The sequence below is a fragment of the Euprymna scolopes genome, chromosome 44, assembly GCF_053919585.1.
Source record: "Euprymna scolopes isolate OS-2025 chromosome 44, ASM5391958v1, whole genome shotgun sequence".
Taxonomy (NCBI): domain Eukaryota; kingdom Metazoa; phylum Mollusca; class Cephalopoda; order Sepiida; family Sepiolidae; genus Euprymna; species Euprymna scolopes.
In genome coordinates, this window is record NC_136525.1 from 33,473,119 (window position 1) to 33,485,624 (window position 12,506).

At 28.3% G+C, this 12,506-nt stretch overlaps 1 protein-coding gene across 1 annotated transcript in view; it reads right to left on the minus strand.

The window, feature by feature from the left end:
- LOC145268778 (uncharacterized) overlaps window positions 1-12,506 on the minus strand; it is a 223,918-nt gene that overhangs the window by 13,283 nt on the left and 198,129 nt on the right. Inside the window, exon 3 of the mRNA XM_080124390.1 lies at window positions 10,659-10,859. Coding sequence (XP_079980516.1) covers window positions 10,659-10,859 — 201 coding nt within the window. The remainder of the gene's footprint in view (window positions 1-10,658; window positions 10,860-12,506) is intronic.

Below are 12,506 nucleotides of genomic sequence, written 5' to 3' on the forward strand. Positions count from 1 at the left end.
CAGATCGGGAGTTATTTGTCATGGATATCAGTGGTAGGAGAAGTGTCTTGTAATTGTTAAAGGAGAGCAGCTTAGTCTTAGTAGCATGAAATATTGCTATCAGTTTGTGGCCCCATTCCACTGGAGGTCATTTTCTAACAATTCTCCCATTGTCTTAGATTTACATATAATGATTCTTCCCCTGTGCATGTTATAGAGCATTGTATCATCAGCAAATATACTCATCTTGGACACAATATTATCAGAGAGCTCGTTTATGAATATCAGGAATAATAGTGGTTCTACTGACTGTTTTCCTCCTAATAATAGCCTTGATCTTTTTAAGACAATAGGCATCTCCTGTTTTTTTTCAATAATATCTTTTGTTCTTCTTAGCTCTTTATATCAAGTGGCTTCACACCGTGTCTGTAACAATTTCCATCAAAAAAATTGTTTTTTTAATGGAAATACATCACACATAAGTAGGGTAAATGAAAATAAATTGTTTCTGATTTCCAAACTGTATTTCCTTTAGAAAATGCTTACTGAACAGTGAATGAATAAGACTAAGAATTAAAAAAAAAAAAGATATTGCACTCATAGAAATATGAAAATAAGGGCTGCAAAAATAAATATTTAAGGTTAGCGTATTTATTTAAAAGTAATTTTCCTCAAAAACTTATGAGCTATTTATTTGTACCGATGAAACCAGATTTCATAGCTTGTGTGTGGCGTATGATGATAGGATTTTATCACTCAAAAAAAAAAGAACCTTCTATGAGCAAACTTTTTGTAAAGTGAAAGTGACTTCTTGATTTTTGTTGCGTATTTTAGCACTGATGAGTGTCCATGTTGAAGTAAAAATAAAAACATATATAGAGTGAACTATATGTATACTAGTACAGATCAAAACAATATATATATATATATACTAGCAGAAGTACCCATCGTTGACTGGGTTCAAAAACAGCCTACAGAAAATGGATTGTGATTGATGAAAGTATGATAGGTTATGAAAAGGAGGGGGTTGTAAAGAGATAGGTTTTGATTCTCAAAAATTTTACCCTAAGTAAAATATGATGAAAGTAAAGATAATTTTTGTGAAAGTATATTTTTTATATCACCTTTGTTTCCATTCGTAGCCAAGAGTGACCAACAAAATGACGTTTCCTTTACAAAGAGAAAATAATAATATAAATATACAAGAAATAAATGTTACCATAGTCAATAAAAGTTATTTTTATGGTAGAAAAGTTCATTGGTTTGTATTTTTAAGTAGTTTGTAAAAAAAAAAAATTTTTTTTAAATTCACGTACTGGTTTAAAAAAAATCAAAATGGCAACGACTTTGAAATGGAGAGCCCCGCTTTCAATTTGAAAGAGGGCACCTGAGCATTGTGTTAACAATTTAAGAGAGTTCCGTCAATGTAAGGAATATTTATAAACATATTTTAATGTTTTCCATTATTTTGTGCTTGAGGAATATTCGATTATGGCATGTAAAAATTCATTTAAGTAGTTATCGCTTGAGGAATATTCGATTATGGCATGTAAAAATTCATTTAAGTAGTTATCGCCTCAAATTTCGCTTTAATTTCGCTTCGCTGAAATTATTTCAAGTAAAGAGCATTAAAAACTATTTCAAAACAAACAAAAAACATGAACTGAACTTTTATTGACTATGGTAACATTTATTTCTTGTATATTTATTTTTTTGGGTAGTCGTTTGTTGGCTTTTCTGCTAAACACTTCTACTAAATAATATCGACAAAATATCGAAAGACAAAGAAACAAAAACAGTTTTGAAAAATAATAAAGCTTTACTTACTTTAGTAAAATAATCCGAAACAGCAAAATGGGATATTAAAAAAGTAAACACGTAATTACTTTAGTTTTTTAAAGCAAAGAATCTATATAAATATGAATAAGAAGAAAATGGCGCCCTTTTCAAGCAAAACAGCTTCGTTTCAGTTTTACAGTATTGAACGGTGTAGTATTGCGCTGTCGGATTCAGGATTGTACTATTGTAATGTAAAGAACACACAGAAAGGGTTGTAATCACTGAATTCCTTCTAGTACACTGACAAAAAAAAGCTTAAACAGATATATAAATAAAAAGGTTATGTAAATGGTTTTAAAAAGACACGTAATCACGTGAGCAGGAGTTTTTCCTTCTTTTGACACGATAACAAGTAACGTTCTTATTTTTTATTATTTATCTATTTATCTATTTTCCAAAGAGTGCCACGTGCAAGTGGAGAAGGAAAAAACAGAGTTATGCAAAATTTGTATCGAGAATTGTCTAAAGTTCCGACTTTTTTTTTTTGGCTTTCACTTTAATAAGAACGTAAATTTATGAGGTGAATTTATTTGACACAATATGATTCAACTCCAAAAAATAAATAAAAGCTAACGTGAATTAAGATTAAAGTGAAGGTGGTATTGTGGACCCTCACCCCTTTTAAAAAACCTTGTTAAACTTTGTGACATATTTCCATTCTATGGAGGTCAGGCGCGAACGAACACCCAATAATTTTATCATACCATATTTCTTCAAACTGAAACATAATTATCCAAGTATACTTTCGCAAATAGATACGAAAAGTCTTTGTTAAAGTTTGTGCCATATTTCCATGGAGTACAGGCACGAATGCAGACCCCACAATTTTATTATACCATCCCTATTTAAGTTGAAACATACTTATGAAAGTATTCTTATGTACATCTATATCAAAAACCCTTGTAAACGTTTTTTTTTTCATTTTTTATTTCCATACTTTGGGGGCCAGGCGCGAACGCAGACCCTACAATTTTTATGAACCATCGTTCTGCCAGATCAGACATACCCATTCCTGATCCTCGATACATCTTCTATCATTATATGTAATCAGTTTTTTAAAATAGTCAACCATATAGGAGCCTATTCGTGACCAGACACACACACGTTCAGCTTTATATTATATATATATATATATATATATATATATATATATATATATATATATATATATATATAAAACAAGTAATATACAAAACAAATAATGTCAAAACATCGTTAATTCATTACCCACACAGCAGCAGCTGTATAGTGCAATGGTGAGAAGCCTTGACTGTCATTTGGGCAGTCCGGTTTCGATCCTGGCTTGAGGCAGTTGCCTGTCTAGCCGCACTGATAAGCTGTGAAACAGCCAAACAATACTGTATGTGGATGACTATAATGCTCCTTATCTTAGGTTGAGCATATTGGAAAGTGATACACGATATACCATTATCGTATTAAGTGACGCTCTTTGTGTATTTGGACGATGTCAAAACATTGTTAATTCATTACCCACACAGCAGCAGCCGTATAGCGCTTGACTGTCATTTAGGCCACACTGATGAGCTGTGAAACATTAGGCCACACTGATGAGCTGTGAAACAGCGAAACAGTACTGTATGTTGATGACTATATATATTTCTCCAAAACCTCTGACATTGATAGAGGGGAGACTAAAATTTGCTGCTATAGTTTCAAATGATCTGAAATAATAGCAAGGGAAGACTTGATTCCAAATATTTCTCATATGTTTATATCTATCTGATCTATGTGATTATGACTATCTCCAGTATCAAATAATCCTTATCACTGTGAAATTTATTTTATGCATGAAAACCAAAATATGAAAAATATTTGGAATCAAATCTCCCACTGCTATTATTTCAGATCATTTGAAATCATAGCAAGTTTTACTCTTCCCTCCACTAAGGCTAGAGGTTCATATGCAAAGCTAGGAAATGGAATTCATATGAAAAACTAAGAAAACAAAAGACTGATTGAAACATTTTATGGCTGTACAAAAGTGCCAAACATAGCCTCTGGATGACCCTCTTAATGTGCGACCTTAAGGGCAAATGTCACATACTCTACTACATAATTCAGCTCATTACCTTTTCAAAGAGCCTTCATTTGTTAAATTCTGATCAATAGTCGCTGAGATTTGGAACTAATAAATTACCAAAAATGGTAGTATATATATATATATACATACATATATATATACATACATATATATATACATACATATATATATACATACATATATATACATACATATATATATACATACATATATATATACATACATATATATACATACATATATATATATACATACATACATATATACATACATATATATATATATATATATACATACATATATATATACATACATATATATATACATACATATATATATACATACATATATATATACATACATATATATATACATACATATATATATACATATATATATATATATATATATATATATATGTATATATATATATATATATACTAGCAATCGGTGCCCGGTGTTGCCCAGGTGTTTTGAAGTGTATGCTGAGGAAAAAAAAAAAAGGTCAATTTTTTAAAACTTTGACCCCTATTATGACCTCTTAACATTTATTGTTTAGGGATCAAGTAAAGTTAATAAGTTAGATCCATGTCCAAGGAATCTATATAGAAAATATCACGTGTTTAGACCCTAAATTGTAGGAGGAGTTTGGTAGAGTTCTCAAAGGTCAAATTGTTGAATATTGACCACTTAATCTCCAAATTTCTGTCGAAAACCTATCACATCGATTTTCCCAAATCTCAGTACCCTGTATATCAAATTTCGAATCTGTAGGCTTAAAATTGACAGAGTTTTAGCGTAGGGAAATGCACACAGACACACACAGACACTATCACTTATATATATATATATATAAACATAAACATCATATATATAAGGATAATAGTACGCCATATATATAACAAAAGACCATTATTTACTGAAGTGAAAGGAAAACCCGGGGGAACTTTACCCAAAAATAAATCTATATTTTTTTGTGTGTATTGATAGTCTTATCAACACCCCTTTTTTCTATTTATTTAAAAAGAAAATACAACTTTGTTATTTATGAGTCGTGGAATTGCATTCATCTACAAAAGATCTAGCTAATGTGCATATTTTTTATCGTTTTTAATTAATTCCCTATTAGTTTTTTTTTTTGGTTCTCTTATATGATGATCATCTTTATTTAACTATTACGTGTAATTATATTCATACAGATATTCTATATGATTTATATTTGCGTAATATTTGCGTAGAAATGAAGAAAATCAAATTTACTGTGTATTTATCATGTTGCCATAACAACGTGACGTAGCCAAGGACGGTAGTGGACGTGAGTGTGTGTGCGTGTGTGCGCGTGTTTTCGTGCTGTGTTTATATTATGCATACTGTTTCGTATCTTATCAACTTCTTCGAATCTATGTGTACAGTAATACAAACCCGTTTTTCGAGCTGAATAAATATGTTACATTGAATAAAAACACGAAAAATATATCCAGTTTGGTAGAAAAGTAACTTATCTTGCCTTTGATAACATTTATTTGTTATATATTTGTTTTTTGACAACTTTTTCGAATCTATGTGTACAGTAATACAAACCCGAAATGAAAAGACCACGAGTGAACGCGCGTTTTACATAAAAATAAGTATTCTTAAATTTTATCTTTCTAGCTTTAAAAAAAAGTTTTGAAATTTTATCAGCCGGCATAATTTATTTTTAAATATTGAAAAATTTCAGGAAAATTAATTTTTGCTAGATTTTCAAAACATTGTTTTCGTGTTGTGTGTACGTGTCTGCGGCTAGCACCAGAATGGCGGCCGTGATGTTGTAGGTTGGATTGTTAGATTGTGTAAGTTTCGCATTTTTTTAATTTGTAAATAACAAGTTATGAAAAAATTAAACCCTTTCAAGATGGACAATAAATAAAGCCATAATATTTTATGGTAAAGGCGTAGGAACCATAGTTTTTTAGGAGATGTGATTATTGGATTAACCAATGAGAAATCGTCTGTGGCACACACATCTCTGTTATATATATATATATATATATATATATATATATATATTTGTGGTCTAGCAAGACCATAGAGGAGACAACCAAGCCAAAGGAAAACCCTAAGCAAAATTCATCCCATAGAACATTACATCTACAAATGTAGGCAACTTTAAGCATATTTTATTGGTTTGAAAATATTCTTTTTTACTAATTGTCATAAAATTTTAACCATAGAATAGTATTATAAAAAATGCCTACAAATTTTCATGTAGTTTCATCCCATAGAACCAATTTTATAAGTTCCTAATCTTAGCAACTATTCATCAGAATTTAACAAATGAAGGCTCGTTGGAAAAGTAAAGACCTGGATTGTGTAGACATATATATATATGACATTTGCCCTCAAGGTCACACATTAAAGGGATCATCCATCATCCAGGCCCTATTTTTGACACTTTTTTACAGCCATAAAATGTTTGAAAATATTTTGTAATAAATCTTTTAAAAATATCTTGTAATAATTTTTTTTTTAAATATCTTGTAATAAATTTTTTTTAAATATCTCGTAATAAATTTTTTTTAAATATCTTGTAATAAATTTTTTTAAATATCTTGTAATAATTTTTTAAAAATATCTTGTAATAAATTTTTTTAAATATCTTGTAATAAATTTTTTTTAAATATCTTGTAATAAATTTTTTTTAAATATCTTGTAATAAATTTTTTTTTAAATATCTTGTAATTAATAATTTTTTTTTAAATATCTTGTAATAAATTTTTTTTTAAATATCTTGTAATATTTTTTTTTAATATATTGTAATTAATAATTTTTTTTTAAATATCTAGTGATAATTTATTTTTTAAAATATTTTGTAATAAATTTTTTAAAAATATCTTGCAAGTTTTTTTAAAAATATTTTGAATACATTTTTTAAATATCTTGTAATAAAATTTAAAAAAAATATTTTGTAATAAATTTTTTTTAAAAGTAATAATTAAAAAAATATTTTGTAATAAATTCTTTTTAAATATCTTGTAATAAAATTAAGAAAAAATATTTTGTAATATTTTTTAAAAAATTTTTTGTAATAAATTTTTAAAAATATCTTGTAATGAATTTTTTAAAAAAATTTTGCAATAATTTTTAAAAATATCTTGTAATAAATTCTTTTAAATCTTGTAATAAAATGTTTTTATGAAATATTTTGTTATAAATTTTTAAAAAATATTTTGTAATAAAATTTTTTAAAAATATCTTGTAATAATTTTTTTTAAATATCTTATAATTTTTTTAAATATCTTGTAATAAAATTTAAAAGATATATCTTGTAATACATTTTTTTAAATATCTTGTAATAAATTTTTTAAAAAAATATTTTGTAATAAAATGTTTTTTTTAAATATTTTGTAATAAAATTAAAAAAAAATATGTTATAAAATTAAAAAAAATATTTTGTAATATATTTTTAAAAAAATATTTTGTAATAATTTATTTTAAATATCTTGTAATAATTTTTTTTAAATATCTTGTAATTAATTTTTTTTAAATACCTTGTAATAATTTTTTTTTTAAATATCTTGTAATAAATTAAAAAAAAATATTTTGTGATAAATGTGTTTAGTCTTTACATTGAAATTTATCATTCTCACAAAAAATTTTGGCACTTATGCATCTATGTTACTATGCTAAAATAATAACGTTATTGTTTAGAAAGTCATTCTTAACAAGGGGAAGGAAGAGTGTTTTATAACTATTTTGTACTTTCATCTAACAATTTAATAAACAAAGATATTGTAAAAATTGAATTTTACTTGAAAGTATTATATATTATTTATTTTTATTGAAATCCTTTGAGATGAGGCTTCAAAATTTATGGCGCAGTGGATAGAGACGTTGAGTCTTTACAGTTCCAGGGGAGCATTGTCTGAAAGTAGCGGTTTCAATTCTACCCAAAATAGGTCAGAGGATTAGTTTGTCAAAACGTGAGACAACAACTATAGAAGGCAGTAATTATTGGGGACACAGTTACAAGACTCAGTATTCATATCCTGTCGAGGTTAATCGCCTGACGAAGGCTAGAGGATTAGTTGGCTGAAACATGGTGAAACAAATCACACAAAAAAAAAAATGCACAACTTGAAAGTATTATTAAACACGGTAACATAGATGCATAAGCACCAAAAATTTAAAGCCAAGACTATTCTTTACGTAAACTTTAAAACTATATTTTTCTTTATGTAAGAGTTTAAAAATTAAACTGTAATTATCTAAGTTTTAATCAGAAGGGACTTTTCCTTGGTATACACCGGCAAAACAGAAAGCAAAAGTCAAAAAGAAACAGGTATATTTAACATAACAGAAATCATCTAAAAGTAAAAACTACTTGGTATTTTTTTACTTGCTTTCCACCTCAGCATTCACTGTTAAATTGACAATTTGTATGTTTTCGGGTATGCTGACAATGACTATCACATTCCAATTTGGGGCACTCAAGTAGTTTTCAATGTAATCCATTTATGTTTTAGTGGAGGCCATGTTTTTTTTCAACTGAACAAGTACTAATGCGCATGTGTGTTACAAAACAATAACACCTCCTTCCCATGTTAAGAATGGCGAACACTACTGATATTTATTAAGTAATACATTTGAAAATATGTCTTAATATCCAGAAAACTATTTGTCTGTCTCAAATTTGAATGTGATATTCGTTTTCAGCATACCCGAAAACCTGAAAGAGTCGTCATTTTAAAGGTGATTGTTAAGGTGGAAAAAAAAAGTAAAAATTGGTACTTCTACAGTTTATCGTCGAAAATGGAGACGCCATTTTTGGGGGGCACCTGTCATTCAGAGGGAGAAATCAGTATTTTAAATTATGACCGAAGTAGGAAAAAAAAATATATATATATACAAAATTGTTTTATTAAAATATTTTCTTACGCATACTTTTCAATTATATGTTTATTTATTTTTATACAATTATATTTTGATACATTTTTATACAATAAATTAGACACCGCCAAAAATGGCCGAAAAATCAAGTTGTTGTTGTTTTTTAAAACGAAATTACATTTATTAAAATCCATTATTTCTGAGTAACTTTTTTTTTCCAGAATTTTATCATATAGAAAGCAGAATAATGTAAAACTTTTTCTACTATTTTTAATTAAATTTTAAATGTTAAATTTTCCCCAAAAGTTAACAATTGACATTTTTTGTCTTGCACAAAAAACGTACATAAATATTAAAAAAAAAAGGTTTTTGAAATAATTAATTTATATATTTGTTGTCTAACTAAGATTTAGGATGATTTTCTATGAGAAAATGCAAAAATATTATAATATAAGTACCTGGATTTCAAATAATTCCACTTATTCATATAGGCAACCAGTTACTTCGCGTCGATCTAGACAATGTTTACGTTTGTATTTGATAAAAAGCAAACTATGGAAGACCAAACAGGCCAAAAAAAGCTTATTTTTCAGTGACGAAAATTTCAACGTTGAGGCTGGCCAGTACCAGACGGGTGACCATTTGTATGAGTTTGGTTTTTAATGTGTATGTGTGTGGGGGCCAGGCCCCCAAAATGGGGGGGGGCAATTTAAAGCAGAATAAAAAAAAAATTATTTCAGCGCGTTTGGTCCACCGTAGTCGAAAGGCGGCAAACGTTTTCAAACGGGATCGAAAAAATGATGCTATTTTTAACAAAAAGGGCACAATATTTATCAAATTTTTTTTTTGTATCGATTCTTCAAAGCATGCCCTGTTTAATGATAGTCATGCATTATTCGGCTCGCTAAAAAAAAAAATTGTTGATTTATTTATCAAAGATTTTAAAATGGCTTTTTTCGTATAAATATTAATTTTTTTTTTTTTTTTTTTGCTTAACTTAAATTAATTATTTTACTTAACATATTCACCGATTTCACACTTCAAAACTCAAAAGCGGGATAATTAAACACAATCGAAGTTTTGATATTCAGACGTCAAAATAAGGTACGCAAACAATTTTTTTTTTTTATCTATAATCCTGTCCCTTACAACAACGCAATATGTTTTGTTCAGTTCCAGATGATTATTTTAAGCATATTCAGAACCCCCTCAAAACAAGGGGGTTTTGTAAGCAAAAAAAAAATATATATATAAATATCGTTTATGAAAAATAAGTACACTGTTATAAAGTTCATTCTTCTCTTAATAATCGCTGAAAATTTCGTATTGATCGGATAATTACCTGATTTTTGGTAGATTTTTAAAAAGACGGTTCGTCAAAAAGTACTTACCTACCCCCCCCCCCCCCTAGTTTTGGCGGTGCCTACAATAAATGTTTTGGTTTTCAAATGACGCTCGTTCAGTTTAAATAATTATGAATATATCATTTTCATTTTCAATAATAAAAATATATACGTTCCATGAAAAACTTTCGCGTTTTCATTAATTATTCAAACATTTCCAATTAAAAACAATTACGAGTATATTTTCTTTCACTTTATTTACTTTTTTTCATAGTTCTTTTGGGAAATAATTAATATCTAGTTTATTTTTTTGTTGTTATTTATTTCCTACTTCGGCCATAGTTTAAAATACTGATTTCCCTCTTTGATTCTAATGGCAGGTGCCCGAAAAAATGGCGTCTCCATTTTCGGCGATAAACTGTAGAAGTACCGATTTTTTTTTTTTTTTTTTGTTGCAAACATTTAGATATATTTTCAAAGTAAAGACTATTTTTTTAATTATGTGTTTTTGGGAAAATGAGTTCGCAACTGTTAACTATTCTGCACTTTTACAAATTTCTACTTACATCCAAATTCATCGGAGCCATCGAGGCACTCTTCGTGATTGTTACAGCGTTCATAGATGCTATGGTAACAGCGTCTGCTGTCTGCACATGGAACTTCTGGATACACACACTTTATTTGGCGGTGGGGAGGTTCAGCAATCCTTAGGATCACCTGAGGATTATTTTCTGTGGTGTTTCTCCTATGGCGATGCCGACCTGCACCTACAAAACAAAAATGAAGAAAATAATAATCAATACTTATGGAGAAAATGATCTCCTTTTTTGTGGATGTTGCCCGGCATATTCCGACAGCTTACATAAATCGCCGGAATATGCCGAAGGTTAAACAAAAAACAGACGCATCAATCGCATCATTATAGAAAAACATTTATCATATTTAATGAAGAAAAATGAAAATACAATTTTAAAAAATCAACTTACGGTAAGTTTCATGAATAAATATTTTTAGGAGGTACTTGTACAGTTTAATTAAGGCATTAAAAAAATGAAAATATCGAAAAAAGTTTAAATTGTACGTATCCGTTATGGAATGAAGTTCTCTGAAAAAAAAAATTTCACTTAATTTCATCAAGTAAATTTTTGTTTTTTACAGCGAAAAAACAATTTGTTATGATACCGAGCAAAAGGTTCGATTTTTAGGAAGAAAAGCTAGTATTAAAGATGGGGAGGGAGTGTCGGCGCTTTAACTGGAGTTATCTCCCCGTGGCACTGCTAAACTCCAAACAAAAATGAAGAAAAATTCCAAGATCTGCCTTCAACGCGTTCTCATAAAAACGTGTTTTTCCGCTGTAAAAAAAAAAAAAAAAAAAAAAAAAAAAAAACTACTCGATCAAATTAAGTGAAATTTTTTTTCGGAGATCTTCAGTTCAAAACGGATACGTACAATATAACGTTTTTTCGATATTTTCATTTTTTAATGTCTTGATTAAACTGTACAAGTGCCTTTTTGTAAAAAAAAAAAAAAAAAAAAATGTGTCGTAATATATAAAAATATCTTTTTTTTTTTTAAAGAAATGTTACTGTTTTCAGGGGTTTTTTTTTGGGGGGGGGGACAAGGTTACGAAAAACATTATTTTTTGATTGATGTTTTTTTCTGTTTATTTAAGTCTATTTAAGGGTTGATTTTTAAGTTTCTTTTTTCTTTTCTTTTCTTTTTTTTTCAGATTTTCGATTATGTGCCGAGGATTTCTAAGGACGTACTCTTGGCAAATTTGATGCTTGTTCAAAGAGATCGACATTAAAAAAATATGCCTTTTTAAGCAAAAACAAAATTACTTACTGAATTGTATTGTCGAGATTAGTAGTATATCTACAAATTACACAAATTCATCGAGTAAAATGTTATTTATAGTTAAAAGTAATTTTTGCAGAAAATTGGGGCAAATAACATTTTTGTAGATTGCACAAATAGGGGACATAACTAAGCATATTTTAGATTACATCGTAATGGTGGTTAACATGTTTTGCTGATAACGTAGCATAATCAGCAAAACTGCTGATTCATTTATTTTTACTGATTTAAATTTTTGCACGATTAAATCTAAGATTTTCTTTGAATCTATTAACCGTCATCTTCTGCATTGACTAAGTGTTTTACGATATTTCATTGTTTTACGTAAGCTCAAGATCCACAAATCAATGGGCTATTCCTATATTCCTAAATACCTACTGTTATAAACAGAACTGAGCGTATGGTAAGCAAGAAATTGACAAACGAATGAGGTTAAGTTCAAACGTTTATTTAGTTCAATGATCGTGAAAAGAGACTGCTGGCGTAGCGATGTCAGAAATTTCGTGAAAATAGTGAATAATTCCACCCCATCTTTCCAAGCTTATAACTCCTCGAAA